Source organism: Canis lupus, chromosome 15 (genome assembly GCF_048164855.1).
Source record: "Canis lupus baileyi chromosome 15, mCanLup2.hap1, whole genome shotgun sequence".
NCBI lineage: Eukaryota > Metazoa > Chordata > Mammalia > Carnivora > Canidae > Canis > Canis lupus.
The window spans coordinates 51,865,964-51,892,622 of NC_132852.1; the positions used below are offsets into that span (position 1 = coordinate 51,865,964).

The following is a 26,659-nucleotide window of genomic DNA, read 5'->3' on the forward strand; positions in this document are numbered from 1 at the left end:
TTCTTGCTGTTCCAGATCCTATCCATGTTTCCACATTTCATGTCATTGTTATGTTCCACATTTTGTTCCTTTTGCTTTTCTCAGTTTCAAGGCCTTATTGTCTTGGGTTTCATAAACAACTCCAGGTTTACCCTATTACCTTTCAAGACTGTGCAGACTTTGATCCTCTCCTTTCTCTTTCTAGATTGTAGAGTCTAATCCTTTAATTCCAAAATGAATATGCTCTGACTTGGAAGCATCAATTTGACTAGTGGGTGGCAGAAAAGCAAAACACGGCAGAAGGGGTGGCACCAGCCAAGGTAGGAGTGAACAGTTCTGCAAATTCCACAAGCGGACTTGACTCCTTTTGACTTAACCCTTGGAAAATGAAAGTCCCGGGTGTTCTCACGAGGGACACAACAATTAGATATCTTTCAACCATCACACTTTACGAATGAGAAAACAATCATGTTACAAAGGAAATAAAGAGAGAAGGTCTTTGGACACCAATTCATAGCATTTATTGACATTTCCATTTAAAATGCTAGGAAAGCAGTATAAATTGTAAACATGGAAACCAAACACTTGCATAAATTATTTCAAAAACTCTACAGCACATTAGAAAACAGGGCAGCTAATTGAAGGGTAGAAACATAACCAACAAATAGAAAGGAGGGTTCGATTACTAAATCATATACCCACACTGAAATTTAAGTGCCCGTTTGAGACCAGCAAACCATGATTGTCAAATTCAAGTTGCAGTACTGATGCCACGAGTGGCCTCAATTTAGTCTGCATATTTTCGTACATTAGCACTCACAATTCAGGAATGAGAATGCAGGAAGAGTCAGAAGAACATGGACCTTGACCAAGTAGGAGACAAGTAGGCATCCTGGAGCAGCTCTGCCAAGCCACCTTTCCTGCAAGGGCAATGGGCCCAATCTCCATGCTCCCTCGAAGATGCTCTGGAGGAAGGCCAAGATGAGTTCTTACCCCCTCCTTCTCAAATGAGCCCTCTGGTGTTTAGAGCAAGTGCATTAATCAGTGGAGCCTCCTCTCCTTCTTTCCCAACATGAACAAGAGGAATAGTACTGGGTGTCTGCCTTAAACTTGGCCCTGTACTATTCCTAACTTGCATACTTAGGGAGTCAAGCCATGAATGCTTGAAACAGCGGCATGAGACCCTTCATGATACTCCAAGATGTCCAGAAAGGTTTTGTGGAATTAGGGACCGAGCGATTCATTTCAATTTTTATCTCTGTCCCTTCTACCATTCACTCTTTCTTGAAATGTGAAATGGCCCGAGAGCATTAAAACCTGGAAGAAGGATAAGCAAGGAGCCTGCATAACTACCCTGTGGGAAACTAATTTGGACTAGACCACCTCAGATTGAGAAATTCATTCCTTCTCTCACTTGTTCGCTGGTTCCTAACTTTGTTTCATGTTTCCAAAGGCATTTAATATTCTTGTCCTAAATTTCAATGCTGCTGCATGTTAAGATAAATTCCCAAATGTACTGTTAACACACACAAGCATGGAAATAGGATCGTACCGTGAGGTTTCAGTTTTCAAGTCTTTTTAATACTAGAGAGAGGAGTCCTAAACACTCAAAAGTCACCTCCAAGAATATCAAAAGAAACCTAAAACATACACATTCCTTATTCATTAGGTAGTAAGTGTGAGCCTATTACATTTTATGAGTATATTACAGCAGTTGCTCTTAGGAACCCCTCTCACCTGTTATAAGAATATCCATTAATGTGTTGGATTAAATGTAAAAACGAAGTTCAAGTTACCATTCCATAAAAATGTGTTTTGTGATTAAATGGTCAGTGTGCAGGTACAGAAGTGGACTCCCTCACGCTCCTGTCAGGGACAAATGTGGATAAGCAGGCTCTGGAGACTGGCTTTGGAGGTAGAAATGGAATGGCTAAAGCTCACCTCGAGCTGAAGTTAGTATGGTAGTTAAGACTGGAGCCCCTCTTCTCGCCTGCCCAGAACCTTAACCAGCTTTCCTTTCAACCAGCAAATTCATTCATGTCTAAGAATCTAGTATGAAAAGGGAAAGAGACGTTAATGATTAACATGGATTACTGCAAATGCAAATCAGTGTCCAAGTGACTGGGTTGCCACTGGAGCATGAAGAAGTACAATGCAGTAAACACTGACCCTGTACACAGTTAAATGGGAGGCTCATAAAAGCACAAAATTACCTGCTTTGGCCCAAAGCCTTCAGGTGCACCTTCACCTGTGCTTTGCATCACAGGCCTCATGTCCTGTAAATCCGGTTGGCAAAACCCGCTCAGTCTGCTGCTGCTCAAAAGCCATGTCCCCCCAAAATCAAAACATATTCTAAAGTTAAATAAAATTCGGAGAAAACTGTATAGATAGCTACAAAGAAGTGGAACATGTTTATTTATAACCTACTATGCTCCACAAAGGATTTAATGTGTTTGAATGGCTGACCACAGAGAGCTGCCCTACACAATAAAACCTTGGTGGAATTCTTACAATATTTTCATACTTTACAATTGATCCTCCAGCAGTTCTTGGTATCCTGCTCTTCCCTCCTTCAGACTGGATCTCTTGCTGTGCAGACTTTCTTCACAAACTCTTGCCATATTATTGTGAACACATCCTCACAGCTCCTTTTCCTCCTCTTGCACTCCCTAAACAATGCAGTTTGGGATTCTTTTTCCATATTGCACTGGATCAAGTTCATTTTCAAGGACAGCTTTGCCCACTTTTCCATCCTTACCTAGACTCACCCCCAGCTCTTCCCTTGCCATCTCACCAGCTCCCCCATCTTCATTATAGTAGCTTCTGAAGTAGGCTTCTCCCCAAGGAGCCCATGGTTTCCAAATGTGCAACTTCCCTTCTTCTGAGTACCCAATGCACCTGTGTATTTTCAGTAAATCTTTTTTTTTCCAGTAAATCTTATTGATGTTCACACCATATTATGTATCTGTAGCTTCTGTCTTTTATACCCAGCCGTGCTGTCTTAGATTCTAAGCTCTAGAAGACAGGGCTCATGTTGACTTTTTGGTGCTAGAAACGGCAAAAAGTCAGGTGCAGAAAGATGTTTGATAAATGCTGTTTTAAAGTTAAGGATGAAGAATGTGAATTTCAAGCAAATTGGGAAAGAGGGAGGAGTCACATGGAACCCTTAATTTTGCTCTGGTTACCTCCATGCAAAGTCACTCACTGGTGGATCACAGCATATCAGACTAATTCCAGTGCAATCATACAGATAACGTTTTACATTTCACCAAGCTTTGTGCACCCTCCTCAAGGGTTATTTGCTCATAAGATCACATCTGAATCTTGAAAGAAGAAATTCTGGGAGGTAGACAAAGAGAGTCTCTGTCCTCATTTGGCTGATGGGGAGAAACATGTTCAGGAAGGTACCTGACGTAGCAAGCTAGTGACAAAGCAGACTCTGAAAACGATCTCTAACCTTCTCTGAAATTCTGACTCAACTTTATAATCTGCATTATTACCACCAACTTTTAAACTAGGAAAAGAGAATACACACAAAACTTTTCACTTTAGGGTGCTTCAGTTAATGGAACTCCAAAGCCATACGTGATCAACATGAGGACCTTTCTTTTAAATAGATCACGTTAACTGAGTGTTCAAAGACCCATCTAGGTGTGGTGCTCCCCATGACAGTTAGTCTCTCCCAAGTTTGGTGACAGGTAAAACTGCTGCAGGTATTTAGAGAAAACAAGTGCAGAGTGTGCTTTATAATCAACACAAGAGTGCTGGTGATCCCATGAGCCTGCTCACACCACACCACACACCACTGGTTATCATATGCTATCTTTGGTCATGACATTCGTTGAAAAGCCTATCAATTCTAAGCTTAACAATACAGGTTGAACCCTTTCATGCTAGTCTGAAAGGCATCAAAATCACTACCACAGCCCTCTGGAAAAGAGATGCCCATTTCTGTGATGTATAGAGGAAGTAACCATTCTTAGTACACAAGTGTGCGAAACATGAGACTGAGCAGAATGGGAGGAGGGGCCTGCATTTATTCCACTTGCTGTCACAAGATCTGAATTCACTGTAAGGTGTCCACAATGAGATTCTGCTTGGGTATCTGAAATTCTTAACATATTCAGGAAACCTGGTATTTTTGAGTGACATGCAAAGATAATCCTCCACTTTGGGGAGAGTCTGATATTAAACCAAGACCAAGAGATAAGAAATCAAGTTCAGAAAGTGGTCTTATCTCCCACAGTCCTTGGAGCCTGCGAGGACTGCCTGAAAAGGGATTTCCATTCCTTTCACATCCATGAAAGACTTACTCTCCTGCATCCCTCCCCTCTTTCAGAGGGCACAGATAAAAAGAGGCTACATTTAACTGCCCAGAACCAACACTGCCTGTAACAGAAGACTGACAGGCTTCATTGAAGAAGTGCTAAAACATGATTCTGGTCCCCAACAATTACCCTATGGAAACCTATTTTAGCTGTTACGGGGTTCTTAGAATTCAATACAGATTTTGATTTGTCAGAGCCCTGAATTGTTAATTAAAAGTATTAGTGGGCCTAACAAGAAAGGATTCATAGTAGAAACCCCATTATCTGTTTTTCTTCTGAGCTTCACTAGGTATCATAAAACAGAAAAGGCCCTTGTTATTATATTCTTTAACTGGGGAAGTAAGGAAATGCTAACTTCAGGAGTGAATCTCAAGATTCTTGAATCTCAAGATGATACCCTCTGTCAGGCCCCAAGTGCATAAGATGGTTTTAAGAGTCACCCAGTGGTCATGCACAATAAAATCAGAAATCAGAAGCAACTCTCTCCTTTCCCTTGTGGTCCTCAAAGCTCTTCTTTACATTTCTTGATGTATTACAGAGGCTGGACTGAACTCTTTTTCATTTTCAGGTCTTGAACACAGAGAAGGTGATTATTAGAAATGTACTCATGAATAACAATTTGTTGGCCCTGGTGGTTTTTATAAATAACTTTTGCTCATGTAAGATTTCTCATTCAAACATAATTTTTGAGCAACTCATCAGCCAAGTGCAAGGCTTAGTAAGGACCTCCAGAAAGCCTCCTTCTATAGGACTGATCTTAATAATGGCATGCACTGAAATGGGATGCTGTCTGTAGTTGCATGCGCCCAATTAATAACAGCAAATACAATTAAGAATGTAAATCTAAACTCCAATATGTATTTTTTAATAACCAAATAAATATTAAGCTTTCCCCTGGAGCCCCCCATTTGGGAGGTTCGTTCATTTGTTCTTTCTTTTTTCCTTTCTTTCTTTCTTTCTACGACAAAATGAAATCTTCAACATATTCTTCCATTGAAAAAGCCAAAGTTGCATTTCATAGACATAAAGGTGAAGGGGCCCTCGGAGCTATAGCACCAGAAGTAGAAGGAAAAAATGCAGATGATGGCTTCTTTTGGAATCATCAGGCTCTACAATCTATCATTTGGTTTCTCACTAGTAGCTTTTTAAAATTCCCAAACAGTCTTAGTATTTTTGTTGTTAATGTGACTATTAAAATAAGTTCCTATGGAGAAAAAGAGGGAAATCAAGCCGTTAATAAAATGTCTTCAAATCTCTTTTCTCATAAAACAAAGCAGCAAGTTCATCATACAAACCAGGCTGAAACACATCTTCCCCCAGAAATGCTGGATTCCATTAATCCCTATGCCATCTACACATTTCCATCTTTTACCTTTAAAAAGGAGACTAATTTAGTGATTTTTGTTAGTTTCGGTTTGTGGTTTGCCTTCACGAAGTGCTGCTGGCTTTTGGCCAAAAGTACATAAATTTCGACAGAAACCCAAGTGGTCAAAAAACTGCCAACTTATTGAAAGCATCATGACCTGTCACATGACTATGGCATCCTCTAGAATTGCACCTTGCTCCCTTACATGGGCACCTAGCCCAGGAGATGTGCGTTCTCTTACAAACACCCACTTGGTTGATTTCCATTTAGTCTTGCTTCCACAGGAAGCAGATACTTGGCAAATTTGCAAGGTGAGGCCGATCAGCTGTGGAAGTTCTGCACGGCGGTCTGTTTCTGGGAAAGCCGGAGCAGCTCCTCTCGGATTGCTTTGATGAGTGAAGCCGAAGAGTGGCCGGGTTGGAGGTCTTCTGTGGAGCTGGTGGTGTAAGTCAGCCCCGCACCGGGCAGCCCCCTGTGCGGGAGGTTTCCGGGAGGAGCAGAGGGCTCCCTGCCTGAAGTCCTTGGCACCTGGAACAGCGGTGAAGAATACTCTTGATGTCCAAGCACATGCGTCTGAAAAACCATGGAAAACGTTACTGTACTTCCCATGTAAGAACAGGAGGGAAAACCCATTCAAACTGGTGGTGGGCACCATCTCAGGACTACTTCTGCCCACCCCCCACTGAACTGGACCCGCCAATGAGGCCCCCAGGATGGAATATAGAAACCGTGGAAGAACTGTGGGAGCAAGAGCAATATAGTAAAGACACCCTGGACTTAACAGGTCCTAATAAATACTTGCTTCAAGGCAGACAGAAAGAATGATGAGGTTGGTCAATTCTCTGTGCCTATGTGTGTGGAAGTAAGTGGCCCACTGGGAGAAGAGGAAGGGACCTGGAGCGTTGGGGTGCCCTGTGGAGGTGACAGGTCAAATGATGGTATCTGAGAGCTGGAAGAGATGAGCAGACAGACAAGAACTGCTTCTGCTCTGGGGCTCAAGCCCTGGGAGGCTGTGCAGGCGACACACATGGGACCCAAAGAACATCAACAATGTCACAAAATCATTCTCCATTTTATTTATCTGGGCATCTACTGACTGTTCTGCAAAGCCTTTTATCTCCACTGGAACATATAATAGTTTTGCTTATATTTGCCTAATATAAGTTAATTGGGCATCCATTTGACCAGAATTATTGTACTTTTCAATGATTTTTTCCCTATCTTTTCAGTGAAAAAAAAAAATCTCTCTTTAAATACATGCATGAGTACTAAATCCGTGGTTTCACTTATGCTAAAAGTAAGCCTCGTGGTAAACATGGCATTCAAGCCCTAGAATATTTCTACATTTCATGCTTCCAAATAGTGATAAAGAGGCAGTGTGAACACCGGATTTAATAGGAAAACCCAAAACACCTCATGAAAATAAGTTGGGCACGATGAAGGCAGAAAAAGGTCAACAAGTATAAAGCAGATACCTGAAATCCTAAGTATAAAAATGTATCTATTAGAGGAAAATTATATTCTAAAGTTAATTTTCTTTCACTGAGTAGTAGAAGCCTCCAGTCATGAAAAGAATTTAGTGTTTCTGCTGGAAAAACATGTAAATGAATATAAAATTCTTGAGAAAAACAAAGAAAAGCATTTGTGGAAATGACCTGTGCCCATATTGATTCTGTTCCTATAAAAGAGTGATCAATGTAATGAGAAGATACTGAGAAACTCTGTGCCTTGGAACCCAAACTGTGAGCTTGTGGCAGAAGCACCTTGTGGGGGTCATAACATAAATGACATGGATAAACCTACAACAAAGCATAAACAGTGAGCGAGTAGGTATGTAAGCTCATGCATATTTACACAACAATAATGCCAAAGATCAAGTCCAGATTTTAGTCACCTACAGGTTCAAATTCACTACTTGAAAGTCAAAATCATGGAGCCAGAAAGAACAAAGTTGCCTGGTTCTGGGGGGATGGGCACGTGGCACTTAGTGTTTAACTAGCACAGACTTTCCATTTTACAAGATGAAAAATACTAGGGAGATGGAAGGTAGGGATGGTTGTGTAACATCATGAATGTATTTAAAACCACTGAACTGTATGCTTAAAAATGGTTAACATGGCAAATATTATGTGTGTTTTATCACAATATAAAAAAAAAAAACTGGAAAAAATTTTAAAGTAGCTGTTACTTAGAGGTCTCTGTCCAGATTTTCTGTAATGAGTTATCACTTTTAGTATTTTTTTTAAAAGGTTATTTCCAAAAAAATCACTACTTTAAGCCCGAAATCTGCCTCAGGAAAAATTATACACTTTCCAAAAGTTCAGTGCAATTATTCTACCACTCCAGGTGGGTGGGAATTTACTATCTGAAAACTGCAAGCAAAAATACATTCACGGAGAAAAAAGTGAGAGAGGTTAGAACTCTTACTTATGTAGGCTTTAAAAAGCGGTCCTCAAAGCAGAAGCAGCTGAATTAAGTGATTACATCTGAATTTTCAGTGATGACCCAAACACAAGATACTTACAGATTCTCTACGGCCAGCTTCATCATCCCCATATGAAGTCCAGCCAGGTCCTCCATACTGGCCACCTCTGGTTGGTGGGATTTCCGCTGGTTGGGCTCCAATTCTGCTTGCAATTCCCACCTGTGTCAGATGCTGAATCTGGGAACCTGAAGGAACATAGTGGGGCAGCCTGGTCAACACTTGCAAGGAAGTGAGGCTACCTGCCAAGACACTTTGGTGGTGGTTCTTCTTCTTCTTCTTCTTCTTCTTCTTCTTCTTTTTTTAAGATTTATTTATTTATTTGAGACAGATAGTAGAAGGAGAGGGAAAAAGAATCTCAAGCAGGCTCCATGCCCAGCAATCCTGAGATCATGACCTGAGCCAAAACCAAAAGTCAGATGCTTAACAGATTGAGCCATCCAGGCACCCAAGACACTTCGGTTCTGACCATGGTTCTCCCTTAGGGACAAGGGATATAAGCACTGTTCAAATATGGCACCAATTCTATCTCCAGAGAATGTCATTTCCTACGAGAAACAGACCTTGGGCTTCTTGGTTCATGGGCTTTTACTTCCATTTAATACAGTGGCTAACAGTGATGTTCTTATTTTCCTGGCTAGACATCAAAGGATGGGGAATAAAGGCTATAATAGAGGGCCCTTCCATTCATTTCTATAGAGGTTACATGTAAGGATGATCTTACTTACTGGGGAGAAAGGAGAGAAAGGTTTTGGAGATGTAAAGAAGGTAAAACCTGGCTCCTTCTTGCTCTGGCTTTGAGACTTAGAAGGAGAGAAAATACAATATGCATTTTTTTAAAAAAAGGTATGTGGCATAAATCAAAGAAATATTTCAGAATGTTTAAGTCCATTTATTTTTAACTACATTTTTTCCCATAATTTAGCTATGTCATTATTAAAACTTTAAGCCACCCACCCACAGCTTCCTCAGTGAGGTATACTGATGGCAAAGCCAGGAATCTCTTTCAAGCTCATTCTCCACACTTGGACACACTATAGCATTGGATAGCTATGAAGGCTGGGGTATAAATGACATATTTTCCTCCTCTATCAACTTTTGGTATATATCCATATATATATATGGGTATATATCCATATCCCTATTCCATAGATTAAGGGAGAAAAAAGTGATCTTTAAGCACTGTGAAATAAAATACTTGTTTCCAAAAGGGCCGAGAATCATCAAATTCACCTGTGCTGTTTAGACCAGTCCTACAAGGTTCAAAGATTTCACAGAGGTAGGAAAGGTAGCCCTCTCCATCTTCCAATCCTCTCCTACTCAACTTGTCAAATTAATAGCCTCCATTAACCAAATACATTTTAAAAAATAAGGAATACTACAGTTTATTTGGATATCTTAAAACTAAAGGTCAGAAAAAACTTGCCAGGTTCCTATCAGAGCAATACACTATGCAGAAGCTCTTGCCAGTTACTGAAGTTTTATAATAGTCATTAAAATTATTGGGACCATCAGTACTCTTTGCTCAATATACATTGTTTGAGCAAATCCTGCAAAGAATAAAAATGCAGCACACTGTTCCCCAGCATTTACCAAGGTGCAAACAAGTGCATAGACAGAAAAGCATACCACAGTGTTAAAACTACTGTGGTAGTTGGAATCATAATTCAGACACAATTCTGCACCTTGCTTTGTTTACATAATGATAGAAGACAGGCTTTCTCCCTGATTCAAGTGGTGCATCACACCCAGGAAACATGGGTTTGCACTCCAGCCCTGCCATTGTGACCTTGGGCAGTCGGCTACAACTCCCACCGAGCCTTGATGCCTCAATTCTCAAATGGGGATAAAAAATCAACTCCATGATGTTATTTCAAGAATTGAAAGAGATAAAATAGGTCAAGTACCATAAAAGGAAGAGGCAATTGGTAAATCCTAAATCCTCTTTTTCTGATTCTTTCTGAGCTCTTCATTTTATTATTTTTTAAAGATTTTATTTATTTATTCATGAGAGACACAGAGAGAGGCAGAGACACAGGCAGAGGGAAAAGCAGGCTCCCTGCAGGGAGCCCGATGCGGGACTCGATCCCATGACCCCAGGATCATGACCTGAGCCAAAGGCAGACACTCAACCACTGAGCTACCCAGGTGTCCCTGAGCTCTTCATTTTAAATAGCTGGACAATTGGGGCCTTCCAGAGAAGAGGGTGAAGTAGGACCTTAAGCTCACTCCATCCCACAGATACAGCTAGATAACACCCACATTAGTGTAAATAACTAGGAATGACCTGAAGATTGGCAGAACAGACTCTCCATAGCTAAACACAGAGAAGAAGTCACATGAGAAAGGGCAAGAAGGGCAAAGACATGGTCAAGAACCAAACACATCTTCCAGACAGCCCTCAAGAGGGAAGGTCACTGCCAGCATAGAGAAGGGAGAGGAGGAGACCCCACCCCAGACACCCCAGGCATAGAAGACCTGCACTGGGAAAACAAATCCCCCATCATTTGGCTTTGAAAACTAGAGGGGCTCAACTTCATGAATTCTTATAAACAGTGGGGTTTAACACCTAGAACTTTGAAAATGAATAAGCTTAACTCTGGAAGCCAGAGGGTGAGAAGAAACTGAGTTCCCACTTGAGACAATATAGAAGCATCAGTTTGAAAAATGCCTGGGTACAGAGATGCCATTTCCCTGCCCAGCACCCCCAGCCTACGTATAGGTGACACCTGCAGGAACCAGCGCAGCACAATACTCTCCACCTAGTTTGCTATAAGTGCACTCTGCCCCCACACACTCCTGTGGACCCAGCCCCTCCAGCCTGCCCTCAGCATATCTCCAAAGAAGCTCCAGGTTCCTCCCAGGGCAGAACTGAGAAGCCCTGCTAACAAGGGGCACCCTGTTCCTCCATTCTTCTGTAGACAGGCTCCCTTCACCCTCGGCAGGATCCATCCAAAGAGCTGTCATAAGCATGACAGAGTGCAAGCAGCCATGACTGGAGTCCGCACCACTCAAAAAGTGATTCCTGCGCTGAGGTAAGAGGAAGGTAACCACAAACACCCGTCCAACTGGGGGCTCCAACAGTGGACTGTTGGGGCAAACATCTGGTGTGACTATAAGCCCTGCCAATCAATGAAAGCTTCTCAGGGGACAACAAAGGGAAAGTACCCTGCAGTTCAGTGCTACTGTATCTCTGGCAAACACCTGGTCTGACTCAAAACAAGCCCAACATGACCCCAGAGTGGCCCACTAACAACAAGGGACCAAACCCTGCCCACAACAGGCAAATAGAGCCATCACAGACAACTGTACAGCCACAATAGTAGGGTGCATGCAACATACACAGGAGATATCACTTAAGCACCAGGTTCTGGTGAACAGGGACATTGCACTGCAGAACACTATAGGACCTCTTCTTCATAAGGTCAAGAGCAGGAGATATGGCTGACTTTCCTAACACACAGAAACAGACACAGAGACTTACAAAATAAAGAGACAGAGAAATATGTCTCAAATGAAAGAAAGAGAATGAAAAAAAGAATAATGAAAAATGAGATAGATTAAGGGAACTCAGCAACACCATCAAGTACAACATTTGCATTAAAAGGATCCCAGAAGAAGAGAGAGAAAAGAGGACAGGAAATTTACTTGAAATAATAGCTGAAAACTTCCCAAATCTGCAGAAGGAAAAAGAAATCCAGATCTTGGAGGCACAGAGAGCCCCCAACAAAATTAACCCAACGAAATTCATAACAAAACACATAGTAATTAAAATGGCAAAAAGTAGTGATAAACAGAGTTTTAAAAACAGCAAGAGAAAAGAAAAGAGTTGTATACAAAGGAAGCACCATAAGGCAATCAGTGGATTTTTCAGCAGAAACTTTACAGGCCAGAAGAGAGTGTGACATGATATAAGCAAAGTGCTGAAAGAAAAAACCTGCAATCAAGAAAACTCTATGCAGCAAAACTATCATTCCCAATAGAAAGAGATAAAAAGAATCTCCTAGACTAACAAAAGTTAAAGGAATTCATTACCACTAGTTTTACAAGAAGTGTTAAAGGGGACTCTGAGTAGAAACAAGAGATCATAAGCAAGAAGAAGAAAAGTAGGAAGCATAAAAGCAGTACAAAAATATATATATATATATTTTATATACTTTATATTATATAATAATTTTATATATTTTATAAATAATTTTATATGTTTATATATTTATATATTTTATATAATTTACATATATATATATAAAACAATCAGTCAAAGGATTCACAGAACAAAACGATATAAAATATGAGACCATATACCTAAAACATGGGAGGGTGAGGAGTTAAAACTTAGTGCTTTTATAATGAGTTCAAACTTAAGGAGCCATCCATTTAACACAGACTGCAATATACATAACATGTTATATACAAACATAATGGTAACCACAAGGAAAAACCAGTAATAGAACAGCAACAAATACAGAGAAAAGAATTCAAATATATCACTAAGTTAAGAGCAACAGAAGGGAATAGAGAAGAACTACAAAAAACCACAAAACAAGTGACAAAATGACATACCTATCAATAATTATTCTGAATATAAATGAACTAAATGCACCAATCAAAAGACACAGGGTGACACAGTGGATAAAAAAAGCTAGAGACTCATTTCAGACCTAAGACTCATGCAGATTGAAAGTGAAGAAATGAAAAAATATTTATCATGCAAATGGAAATGAAAAAGAAAGCCAGGATTGCAATACTTATATCAGACAAAATAGACTTTAAAACAAAGACTGTAACAAAAGACAAAGACACTACATAGTTATAAAGGGAACAATCCAAAAAGAAGATATAACAATTGTAAATATTTATGCAACCAACATAAGAGCACCCAAATACAGAAAGCAGTTATTAACAGATACATACAAATATCGATAGCAATGAAATAATAGTAGGGAACTTAAACACCCCCCTTACATCAGTGGATAAATCATCCAAACAGAAAATCAACAAGGACACAATAGCTCTGAGTGACACAATGGACCACTTGGATCTAACAGATATATTCAAAACATTCCATCCTAAAACACCAGAATACACATTCTTCTCAAGTGTACATGGAGCATTTTCCAGAATAGATCATGTTAGGCCACAAAACAAATCTCAACAAATTAAAAAAAGACTGAAGTCATATCATGCATCTCTTCTGATCATAGCACTATGAAACTGGAAATCAACCACAAGAAAAAATATGGAAAGATCACAAATACATGGAGGTTAAATAACATACTTCTAAATAATGAATGGGTTGACCAAGAAATCAAAGAGGAAATCAAAGAACACATGGACACAAATGAAAACAAACACAATTGCCCAAAATCTTTGGGATGCAGCAAAAGCTGATCTAAGAGGGAAGTTTATTGCAATACAGGCCTATCAAGAAGAAAGAAAAATCTCAAACAACTTAACCTTACACCCAAAGGAGCTAGAGAAAAAAGAACAAACAAAACCTAAAACCAGTAGAAGGAAGAAATTTAAAAATATTAGAGAACAAATGAATGAAATAGAAACTAGAAAAAACAACAGAATAGATCAATAGAAACCAGGAGCTGGTTCTTTGAAATAGCTAACAAAATTGATAAACCTTTAGCCAGACTCATCGAAAAAGAAAAAAAGACTCAAATAAACAAAATCAGAAATGAAAGGGGAAAAATAACCACCACCACCACAGAAATACAAGAGATTATAAGAGAATATTATGAAAAATTATATGCCAACAAATTGGACAATCTAGAAGAAATGGATAAATTCTTAGAAACATACAACCTCCCAAAACTGAATCAGGAAGAAATAGAAAATTTGAACACACCAATTACCAGTGATGAAATTGAATCAGTAATCAAAAAAACTCCCAAGAGACAGAAGCCCAGAACCAGATGGCTTCACAGATGAATTCTACCAAACATTTATTCTTTTTAAGATGTATTTATTTATTAGAGAGAAAGAGAGCAGGAGCCAAGGGAGAGAGAAAATATCATGCAGACTCTGCTGAGCATGGAGCCCAATGTGGCGCTCAATCCCACAGTCCTGAGATGATGACCTGAGCTAAAATCAAGAGTCAGACACTTAACTGACTGAGCCACCCAGGTGCCCCAAGTTCAACCAAACGTTTAAGAAAGTTATTATCTATTCTGGTCAAACTGTTCAAAACAACAGAAGAGGAAGGAAAGCTTCCAAATTTATTCTATGAGGCCAAATTTATTCTATGAAGCCATTACCCTGATAAAGACATAACAGGAAAAAAAAAAAAAAAAGAACTACAGGACAATATGTCTGATGAACTTAATGCAAAAATCCTCAACAAAATAGGAGAAAACCAAAAACAACAATGCATTAAAAAAACATTGACCACGATCGAGTGAGATTTATATCTAGGATGCAAGGGTAATTCAATATTCCCACATCAATCAAAGTGATACATCACATCAACAAAAGATAAGAACAATATGATCATTTCAATAGATGCAGAAAAAGCATTAGACAAAGTACAACATCTACTTATGATAAGAACCCTCATTCGGGATCCCTGGGTGGCTCAGTGGTTTGGTGCCTGCTTTCGGCCCAGGGCGTGATCCTGGAGTCCCGGGATCGAGTCCCACTTCGAGCTCCCTGCATGGAGCCTGCTTCTCCCTTTGCCTGTGTCTCTGCCTCTCTCTCTCTCTCTGTCTATCATGAATGAAAAAATAAAATCTTTTTTTTTAATCTTTTTTTTTTTAATTTTTATTTATTTATGATAGTCATACAGAGAGAGAGAGAGAGAGAGGCAGAGACACAGGCAGAGGGAGAAGCAGGCTCCATGCACTGGGAGCCCGATGTGGGATTCGATCCCGGGTCTCCAGGATCGCGCCCTGGGCCAAAGGCAGGTGCTAAACCGCTGCGCCACCCAGGGATCCCCTAAATCTTTTTTTTTTTTGAATAAATAAAATCTTAAAAAAAAAAGAACCCTCAACAAACTAGGTTTAGAGGGAACATATTTCAACATAATAAATGCCAAATATGAAAAATCCACAGGTAACATCAAACTCAATGGTGAAAAACTGAAAAAATTTCCCCCAAGATCAGGGGAAACAAAACAAGGATGTCTACTCTCACCACTTTTATTCAACATAATACTGGAAGTCCAAGCCACAGCAATTATAACAAAAAGAAATAAAAGGCATTCAAATTGGTAAGGAAGAAGCAAAACTTTCACTATTTGTAGAGATATGATACTATATATAGAAAACCCAAGACTCCACCAAAAAAGTGCTGGAACTGATAAATGAATTCAGTAAGGTCACAGGATACAAAATCGATATACAGAAATCTGTTGCACTTCTATGTACTAATAATGAAGTATCAGACAGAGAAATTAAGAAAACAATGCCACTTACTATTGCACCAAAAATAATAAAATACCTAAAACAAAGTTAACCAAAAGAGGTGAATAACCTGTATTCTGAAAACCATAAAACACTGATGGAAAAAAATGAAGATGACACAAACAAATGGAAAGACATTCATTGCTAAATGTCTATACTACCCAAAGCCATCTACAGATTTAATGCAATCCCTAACAAAGTACTAGAACTAATCCTAAAATTTGTATGGAACCACAAAAGAACCTAAACAGCCAAAGCAATCTTGAAGAAGAAAAACAAAACTGGAGATATCATAAAACCATATTTCAAGATATAGTACAAAGCTGTGGTTATCATAATAGTACTGGCACAAAAAGAGACACACTGATCAATAGCACAGAATAGAGAGCCAGGAAATAAACCCACAATTATAAGGTCAACTAATCTTTAACAAAGGAAGCAAGAATATGCAATGGGAAAAAGACAGCCTCTTCAGCAAATGGTGTTGGGAAAACTGGACAGCAGCATGCAAAACAATGAAACTGGACCACTTTCTTAAACTACACACAAAAATAAACTCAGAATGGATTAAAGACCTAAATGTGAGACCTGAAACCATAAAAATCCTAGAAGAGAGCTCAGACAGTAACTTCTCTGACATCAGCCAAACCAGCATTTTTCTAGATATGTCTCACGGGGCAAGGGCAACAAAACCAAAAATAAACTATTGGGACCATATCAAAGTTAAAACCTTTTGCACAGCAAAGGAAACAATCAACAAAACAAAAAAGCAATCTATGAAATGGGAAAAGATATTTGCAAGTGATATATCCAATAAAGGGTTAGTATCTGAAATACATAAAGAACTGATACAACTCAATAACAAAAAACCCACAAATAATCCAATTAAAAATGGGTAGAAGACATGAACAGACATTTCTCCAAGGAAGACATCCAGATGGCCAGCAGACACATGAAAAGATGCTCAACACCACTCATCATCAGGGAAATGCAAATCAAATTCACAATGAGATATCACCTCACACCTGTCAGAATGGTTAAAGTCAAAAACATAAGAAGCAACAAGTGTTGGTGAGGATGTGAAGAAAAAGGAGCTCTCATGCACTATTGGTTGGAATGCAAACTGGTGAAGCCACTCAGGAAAACAGTATGGAGGTTCCTCAAAAAATTAAAAATAGAACTACCCTACAATCCAGTAATTCCACTAGTGGTATTTACCCCATGGAAACACTAACACAAGAAGATACACGCATCCCCTATGTTTATAGCAGCGTTATTTGTAATAGCCAAATTATGGATACTATTTAACCCAAGTATCCATCAATAGATCAATGGATAAAGAAGACACAGTGTATGTATACACAATGGAATATTACTCAGCCATAAAGAAGAATGAAATTTTGCCATTTGCAACAACAGAGATGGAGCTAGAGGGTATAGTGCTAAGTGAAATAAGTCAGTCAGAGGAAGATAAATACCATATGATTTCACTCCTGCGGAATTTAAGAAACAAAACAGATGAACAACAACAACAAAAAGACACAAACAAGAGACTCTTAACTATAGAAAACAAACCAATGGCTACCAAAGGAGAGGTAGGTGGGGGATGGGTGAAGTAAGTGAAGGAGATTAAGAGTCCACTTATCTTGATGGGCACTGCGTAATGTATAGAAATGCTGCATCACTATATTGTATGCCTAAAACTAATATAACACGGTATGTTAAGTATACTGGAATTAAAAAAATACTAAAATGAAATTAAGTAATTAATAATAAATGAATAGATGTACAATTTACTAATTCCCTTATTACTAAACATTTAGGGGGCTCACAATTGTTCACTATTATGAATGCACTGATAAATATCTTTGCACATGTATTTTTTTCCTCCAGTATTTGGATTTCTTTGGGGAGGAGAATCCTAGATTCTCCAAAGTGGAATTACCAAATCCAAAGCTCAGTAAGTCAAATTGCCCAGCTGCTTTCCAAATGTTTACTGATTTATATCATCATTGAAAATATAATAATTGCAGGGATCCCTGGGTGGCGCAGCGGTTTGGCGCCTGCCTTTGGCCCAGGGCACGATCCTGGGGACCCGGGATCGAATCCCACGTCGGGCTCCCGGTGCATGGAGCCTGCTTCTCCCTCTGCCTGTGTCTCTGCCTCTCTCTCTCTCACTGTGTGCCTATCATAAATAAATAAAAGTTTAAAAAAAAAAAAAAAAGAAAATATAATAATTGCAGCTGATAGTCATTCAAAGTTTACAACATGCCAGGCACCATTTTGAATCCTTTACATCTGTTATCTTCTGTTAATCCTTAAAACAACCCCAGGAGGTTAAATACTAATACATTATGCCCACTGTAGAGAGAAAGAAAGTGGATACTAATGTTATTTTGCTACATTACTATGAAAAGCTCCATGACTGAAATGGTGTCTCACCATGGTTTTACTGTGCATTTCCTTGGTAATTTTCAAAACTGGGCATTTTTCACAGGTTTACTTTCACATGATACACGCCTCACACAAATACTCCTTCTGTGAATTCACTCTTCCTGTCCTTTGCCCATTTATGCTCCGAAATATGCCCACTTGTCAATTTATATGAATCATCCTCTAATAAAAATACCTCGTGGATATATCTATCTGCTGAATACACCTCCCTAGATACTATTTTCCTTTACTTTTATACAAATTTTTATACAAATTAATCTCTTATCGAAATGATTAGAAAATAAAGGCCTCTTCAAATGTTTTATATATACCATTTCTCCATTCTTTTAGATTAAAGGTAAGTATGTCTGAATTCTGTTTGGGATATGTAATGCACAACCGACATTCAAATAAGCAATAATTTGCAGAAGAAACAAAACTCATTGTAAGCACAGCATGTGTAAAATATATGAAATCCTATAGGATATCCAGATATATCATTTGTTTTGTTGATTGACAAACAATGCAACATACAAGAACCTTATGAGGAAACCGTAATGCGTAATTATCCACCAACTATTACTAGTTTTGAATTGGCTTAAACTAGTTCCTTGATGACTTTATAAAGGTAGGTATTACCCAGAAAGTTAGAAAATAGTAAAAATACCAACTATTTAACATGTAACAGCTCCTCTTATTAAAGCTTCGGTCTCTTATTAAATCTTCCAACAGGAAGGTGAAGAAATGAAAATAAAATAAAAAGGAAAATAAAAGAGTGACTTTGAGCCCTCGTAATGAAACATAGGTAGGTAGGTAGGTATAATGAACTTGGATTTTTCAAGAGTATGCTGAGCTGTACAAAAAAAGAAAGACTGGTATCCACAGATGTTTAAGAACAATGAACAGCACCAAACAGAGCATTCAGAGTATCAACTATTCATGAGCTGGAGTTTCATGACACGAAACAGCAATTTTTAATTCTGGAGTTCAAGCCCAGATCTCAGGTAAACTGCAGGGGCAGACCAGCCAAGTGCCATATAAGAACCTCAGCTCAGCCATGCTGGACCCTGCCTGGCACCTATGAGCAGTGTCCCTCTCGTCACCAGGACTAGAAACAAAAATCTCCCTCAGGTCACTGGCCAGCAACGTTTAGAGTTGCTTATCCCAAGCTGGAAAGGTGCCTTCTTTAAAACACACACTTGTTTTGACAGCATATCAAGTGCATGGCAATAGATCTTTCCGTTTACCATAAGAATTTAGAAATGTTTTTCCCTGGAAGAGTTCTGCTGTGACTTCCATGCGAAGGGACAGCTTCTGAGACACAGACTTAGGGACAAATCAAGAGGGTGTCCGTCTTGGGATCTCAGCCACTCTCTCTTCCCACGTCCCCTGACTACACCTCCACCAGAATCCAGGGGAACAAGGTTCAGACCAGTGCGGATGTCACCGAACGCTGTGACAGCAAAAAAACCCTAGGTAGTCTGAAATGTACTCTGCCAGAATGTAGCCAAAAAAAGCAAGGGTTGTCCAGTTCAGAAATGCAAGCTAAATAGCCACACATACCTGTGGTGCCCCCGACAGGTCGTGGCCGGGCCACCGATGGCACGTCCTCAGAGTAGATCCCTCGGGTGGCAAACGGGGCTTCAGCCGATGCCTGTGGCTGCTGCGGCTCGGGAGGCAGCAGCTCTGAAGATTGCAGTAACCCGGGGCCAAAACCTGGTCTGAAGGCAAAGCAAGCCCAAGCATCAGGACCACATCTGACCCTGGCTCTGGTACTTTATTAATAAGTTCCACCTTCGGCCCTACAGAAAAATAAGACCTATCTGTCTACTGGTGTATTTTCCATCTCTTCTCCTAGAACATAAGCTCTCAAAGGACAGTGACATTTTCTGTTTGCTCACTGATATATCTCCAGTGTTAAGAACGGTGCCTGGAATATAGCTGATGCTTGATCAATCTCTGCAGGGTGACTGAAGAAGAAATGCCTTAGTTTACAAACCCCGTGCATCTCCAGCATCGAACTAAAGTGATTCCCAACCTCGGCGGCATGTTATCATGTTCTAAAAACCCCGATGTCCATGCTGTACCCTGGACCAATGAAAACAGAATCTCTAAAGGTGCAACCCAGATATGGCAGTTTTTAGAGTTCCACAGATGATCCTGATAGTCATCAAGGCTGAAAACCAGTGCTCTAACAGGGGTTCCCAAACTTTTTGGTCTCAGGACACCTCTAAATTATTGAGGACTCCTGAGAACTTCTGTTAATGTGAATTATATCTATAAATATTTCTTGCATTCGGAATTAAAAACATTTTTAAATACCTATGTTTAAAATTAATCTAAAAATAACAATATTAAGCATCTTAGCTTAACATTTTCTCATGAAATCAACTATATTTTCTAACCCCCTTCCTGCAAAAGAGCAAGAAGAGTTTTGAATTTTTTCAAATTTCCCTAACAGAAGACATCTGGATTCTCATATACTTTGTATTCAGTCAGTTGCTGTAAGTTATTTTAAGAAGAAAATCTGAACTCACATAATTACATAGTTGGACAAGGAGGACTTAGTAGTCTTTACATATAATATTCAAGTAATATTATAGACAAATATTCTTCTTTGATACACCAAAATTCAGCAGTTTCCTTAAGGTTTAGTGGCAATATGGAATCTGAAATAGTATCAGTTAACTTTTTATACTCTGTTACATTAAAACCCACTGGTCCATTTTGCACTTTGAATGGACCCATGCATGCTTTTACCATATGAGTCATTTGGAAAATATTAGTTCATTGAGTTATGCAGTCTTTCTAGATATTGATACATTTCATTTGGTAGTATCCAAAAAAATGACATTCATTAATATTACCATTGAGCTCATCAGAAAAGTCTTCTAAATAGTAGGAAGCTGTCAAGTACCCAGGGGCAGACCAAAGTTTTCAAAATTCAAATTTTCACTTGAAAGCTCAATTTTATCACTGGCAACAAATCCTATCAGTTATTTTTCTTGAAGTGACAGGCTCACTTCCTTTATTTTCAAGACAGTGCCAAACAACCCAAGTCTGAATAATGATGTCTGCGACTGATCTTTCAGACAAAAAAACAGCAACGGTACAGACCAGTTCTTAACACAAACAACTGAACAGGTGCTTTTCCTTCAAAATTCCATGCACAAAATGCTTAATACGTAATTCCTTTTTTGTCCTACAAACTACTAAGGACTCAAGGGCTTAATGTTTTTAAAATTAGTAATTTTTACTACTTCATTAAGGACATGCTAACCTAACTAACAAACTGGAATTTTTTAAAAACTGTGATTGCACAGTGGTGAAGAATATGATGACTACTCGGGCCATTTGGTGCCTCTGTCTTGATGCATGCTAAGGTTCTAGCAGTTTCATCCACCACTGTTTCTGCCCCTCAGTATAGGCATCAACACAATAAAAAAAAAAAAAGTCAAATAATGCTTTCATATTATTATGAAACAGTTTTGACTTCATAGGCTCTCCCAGCCTCCTAAAAGGGTCTCAAAGACCCTCTAGGGGTCTGAGAATCCCACTTTGAAAACCATTCTCTGAAGAAACTCAAGAAGGAAAAAACATGATAGTCCAATTACAGTTCTTTGCAAATGACAGTCAACCAGTAATTAACAGATCAAACTAGTTTGATGAGAACATAGATGGACTTGCCCCTATTCTATAGTGTTATTTCTGGAGCACATCTTGTAAATTGAAACCTACACTATTTATATTGCTCTTTTTAGATCACTGTTACTTTTTAAGTTGAGTTCAGAGAGAGAGATGTCTGACATCTCTGACCTTACAGACCTCAGAGTGTAACATAAGGCATGTTCCTCCTTCAGTGTCTACATACTGGAATTCACCTAATCAAATCATACTCTCTTGACCATCCATCCAAGAACCAGCTTTTGCCCTTTAGTTATTTCTACTTTACCCAATTATCCTCCTCCAGCTACATTTACATCCCTTTTTTTTTTAAAGAGATGCTTTTTACATTTTAAAAAATATTTTTTTTATTTATTCATGAGAGACACAGAGAGAGGCTGAGACACAGGCAGAGGAAGAAGCAGGCTTCCTGCAAGGAGCCTGATGTGGGACTCGATCCCAGACCCCAGGATCGTACCCTGAGCTGAAGGCAGACATTCAACCACTGAGCCACTTAGGCGTCCCGATTTGCATCCTTTTTATCCTAAACTGTGTGTTCATAGTTCAGTGTGATCCAAATCCCCCAAAATCCTTTAACTTAAGTAACCATAAAACTGGTCATCAAAACCAGACTGCTTTGGAGAATTACAAGTTATTAATAATTCCACTAGAAAACAGGTGTAAACTGAACTGAACTGGGCAAACAAGATCAGATGCCCCCCCTTCCCCGTCATTAACTTCTGCTCTGAATCACCTCATCCTCAGGTGCTCTCTTTACCTTTGTTGTTTTTGGACCACAAAGCAGTGCCTGGGTTGGGGAAAAATAAAATAAGCCCCTCGGAAAATGAGAGCAAATAAAGAAAAGAAAAAATGAGGAAACAGATAATATTCCTACTCCTGTGTGACTTGTGGTCATTGAAAGGATAGTGGAGTATTATTTCTGAGATTAACTCTGGTTTTCCACAATTCCTTCTTTGTAATAAATCACTTGTCTACTCATGTGTGGGTCTGTTTATGGACTCTCCACTCTGTTCCTCTGGTCTATTTGTCTAGCTTTACAGTGACACCGTATTGTCTTCATTACCTTACAGTAAGTTACAATCTTCAGAATAGTTCTCACACACTATTTTTCTTTTTCTCAAAGTGTCCTGAATATTGTTGGCCCTTTGCATTTCCACATGTTTTTTTATTTTATTTTTTTATTTTTTATTTTTTTATTTTTTTATTTTTTTATTTTTTTCCACATGTTTTTTTAAAGACAATAAACTACTAGGATTTTGAATGGGATCACAATGAATCTGTAGATCACTTACTGGAGATATATATTTTTAAAATACTGAATTGCCCAATCCATGAACATCTTCTTTAGAGGGCTTGATCATTTTTGGTGAGATTAATTCTGAGATATTTTATATTTTTAATGCTAATTTATGCAGTACCTTTAAAAGTTTTTGTCTGTTGCTCATAAACAGAAATAAAACAAATTTCTGTATATTGATCTTATATCCAGCTATTTTATAATTTATCTATCTTTGCTAAATTCTCTTAATTCTAACAATTTATGTGTTGACATTTGAGTATTTTCTACCTGAAAATATATAAGAATAATAACATTATTATTTAATTCCTTGAATTCCTTCATCTCTCTCTTTCTTTCTTTCTCTCTCTCTTTCTTTCTTTCTCTTTCTTTCCTTTCCTTTCCTTTCCTTTCCTTTCCTTTTCTTTTGTTCATTACACTATCTAGGACTCCCAGGGCAATGGTGATCAGAGGTAATGCAGGCATGTGTCTTTGTCTTGCCCCTGTTCTCTAAAGGAGAGCTTTTAACATTTCAACATGAAATCATTTGCTGGGATAACTGTTACCTGATTAGACAAGTTCACTTCTATTCTTTGTTTGCTAAGATTTTTACCACAAATGGATGTTGCACTGAGTGAAGTAAGTCAATCGGAGAAAGACAAACATTATATGTTCTCATTCATTTATAATGAATATAAATATAAATAATAGTGAAAGGGAATATAAGGGAAGGGAGAAGAAATGTGTGGGAAATATCAGAAAGGGAGACAGAATGTAAAGACTGCTAACTCTGGGAAACGAACTAGGGGTGGTAGAAGGGGAGGAGGGCGGGGGGTGGGGGTGAATGGGTGACGGGCACTGGGGGTTATTCTGTATGTTAGTAAATTGAACACCAATAAAAAATAAATTAAAAAAAAACAAATGGATGTTGCGTTTTATCAAATGCTGTATTTATGAAGTGAGATTTCCCTCTTTTGTGATCATGGTATCTCCCCTGCCAGGTAAGTATGAGATTTCCCTCTTTTATTCTCTTCAGAGTTGTGAATTGGATTGGTTGATTTTTCAAAATATTAAATTACCCTTGCATTATTGGAATAAATCCAGTTTAGCAGTGACATGATATCCTTTCATATACAATGCTAGATATGTTTGCTATATTTAGTTTCAAGTTTCTGCATCTATGTTCATGAGTTTTTTAATGTTTTCTTTCCTACAATTTCCCTATCCTTGTCTCATCCTTGATATTAAGGTTAAGTAAGCAGTCTCAAAGAATGAGGTGGAGAACAATCTCTGTTTTGATATTCTTTAGTTAAATTTGAAGAACACTGGCATGTTTCTTTCCTTTGGTGTTTTTGGTAGAATTTACAATTGAAGCCCAAAGTTTTCTTTATGGGATGAATTTTAGGAATGATTTCAGTCTCTTTAATAGTTATATAACAATTCAGGTTTTATCTTTCTAGGAATTTTTCTACTTTATTTTGAAAAAAAGAAATTTCTACTTAATTTACTTTTTGGAGTAAACTCTACCCCCAAAGTGGGGCTTGAACTCACAACCCTAAGATCAAGAATTGCATGCTCACTGACTGAACCAGCCAGGTGTTCCAAAATTTTTCCATTTTAAATCTAACAAAAATGTGTTCAAAAAATTTTAACATCTGTAAAATCTTTTAAAAATCTGTCAAAATCTCTTTAATTTCTGAAAGATCTGGATTAATATGTTCTTTCTCATTCCTCTTATTGATAATGATACACAAATTACTTGATCAAGCTTTTCAGGGATTTATCAATTTTATTAGCTTTTTTCAAAGAACTAACTTCTAGCTTTGTCAATCTTCACTACGGTATTTCTATTCTGTTTCATTTTTTTTTTTTTTTAAGATTTTATTTATTTTTTTGAGAGAGAGAGTGAGCAAAAGAGAACATGAGCAGGGGCAGAGGGAGAAGGAGAAGCAGACTCCCCACTGCGCAGGGAACCTGAAGTGGGGCTCCATCCCAGGACTCCAGGATCGGTACCTGAGCTGAAAGCAGACGCTCAACCAACTGAACCACCTAGGTGCCCCTAATTCATTAAATTCTCTTCTTATTTTTATTATTTCCTTCCTTCTACTTCCTTTAGGTTTAATTAGATTTCTTTAGACATTGATATGGATGCTTAGATCATTGATTTTCAGCCATTTTTCTTTTCAAATATGTTTTGATTCATTTAAGGCATTGAAGTCCCCCCAAGCATGCCTTGAGATGTGTCTCACAACTTTTACTATGTCGAATTTTCAAGACTCCAAGCCCCATGAGTCTGTCCAAAGTTTTGCTCAGCTTCTCAGTCACCTCCTCCACAATTAGCAGGCACACTTAGGAGAAAGTTCGCTCAAAAGGTAGGGCTCCTCACTCTGGATTTCCTGGATCTTGGCCCCATACCATTTCACTGCCCTGTTAGCTATCTGGTTTTGGTTTTGCTTTATTTTAAAATCTTCTCTAGCTTTTCCAGTTACCCTCAGTAAATTATCTAGTCTGTCATTCCTGGAAGCAGAACTTAAATTCCACCTTTCTTCTCCTCTTCAGATTAGCCCAAGAGAAACACACAACTCAGAAGTTTTACATCTGCTATTAGCTCAAAGAACTGAATTTCCAAAATTTTTAAAAACAACCTATGTGAGGAAGTCCTAATGCATTTTCTCCTGAAAACTTTACCTTGGCAATGGACCTGATGGAGGAGTCATTCCATAGTCTTCGTATCTCTGGAAGAAAACCAAAAGAAAATGATAATCAACATTCAACATTTATTAGAAAGTGACAACAGCAAACTTACAAATTTAGGTTGGCAGCATCAACTTTCAAGAGAATTATTTTCTCATAAACAGCTGGCATGCCATTGAGGCATCATGCCATCCAGTAATGCCAGAAGTTTCAGTGTGGGAAACTGAGCTGCCATGCTTTAAAAACACACACAACTAATTTCTAGACCTTTCTTTTATAAAAATATGAGTTAACACACAGCCTTCCAGCATCTGTTCTTCCCTACAGGGTCATTCTCGACAAATCTGTATCTTCTGCTGAAGGCCTTAGTAGCCACACTTAGTAAATGACTTTATCAACATGGGCCATGATGGTCATCAGAGCCAGCGGGCGTCCAGCAGCAATTCAAATACACTCACAAAACTAAAGTATATGAATGCTGTACTGTGCTGTGGAACACTGTAAAAAGAGAAAATACAAAGAGAACCAGAAATTAGAGAGACTCTTAAAGATGAAGCGAACACCTTCAGTTTTTGAGTTTTCTGGTTCCTGGGAGGTCCAGCCATACTCCTGCCCTTATGTTCCAACTGATGCCCCATATCCTTCAACAACTCTTTTTACTTGAGCTTATCTCAGCTAACCAAGTGTTCTTTGGGTAAAACAATCAATATGGCATCAGATTTGAAGAAACATGTATCCATGTTGTGTTCCTCATGAAATTGACACATCCTAACCCTAACATTTGTGGGACTCCAATTTCAAAACTTCTTTCAACAACTGTGAATCACTATCTGGGAATCAGATATCTTAACAGAGCAGGAACTGTGGACAGAGTCCATCCAACTACAGTCAATTTGAACCCACTGGTTGTCTGGGATCCAGAGCTCCAAGTGAAGTTACTAATTACTAAGTCAGCCTTGCTTCTGGACCTGCTCTCATATTAGATTTTTTCTAAGCTTCTTTTTAACG

At 38.6% G+C, this 26,659-nt stretch overlaps 1 protein-coding gene across 1 annotated transcript in view; it reads right to left on the reverse strand.

Moving 5' to 3' along the window:
• Positions 1-477: 477 nt before the first annotated feature.
• The window catches only part of KIAA1549 (KIAA1549 ortholog), a 145,324-nt gene continuing 119,142 nt past the window's right edge, over positions 478-26,659 (reverse strand). Inside the window, exons 18-21 of the mRNA XM_072775756.1 lie at positions 25,646-25,692; positions 19,561-19,718; positions 8,198-8,343; positions 478-6,246 (exon numbers count right to left, since the gene is read on the reverse strand). Of these exons, the coding sequence (XP_072631857.1) occupies positions 5,995-6,246; positions 8,198-8,343; positions 19,561-19,718; positions 25,646-25,692 (603 nt within the window). The 3' untranslated portion in view covers positions 478-5,994. The remainder of the gene's footprint in view (positions 6,247-8,197; positions 8,344-19,560; positions 19,719-25,645; positions 25,693-26,659) is intronic.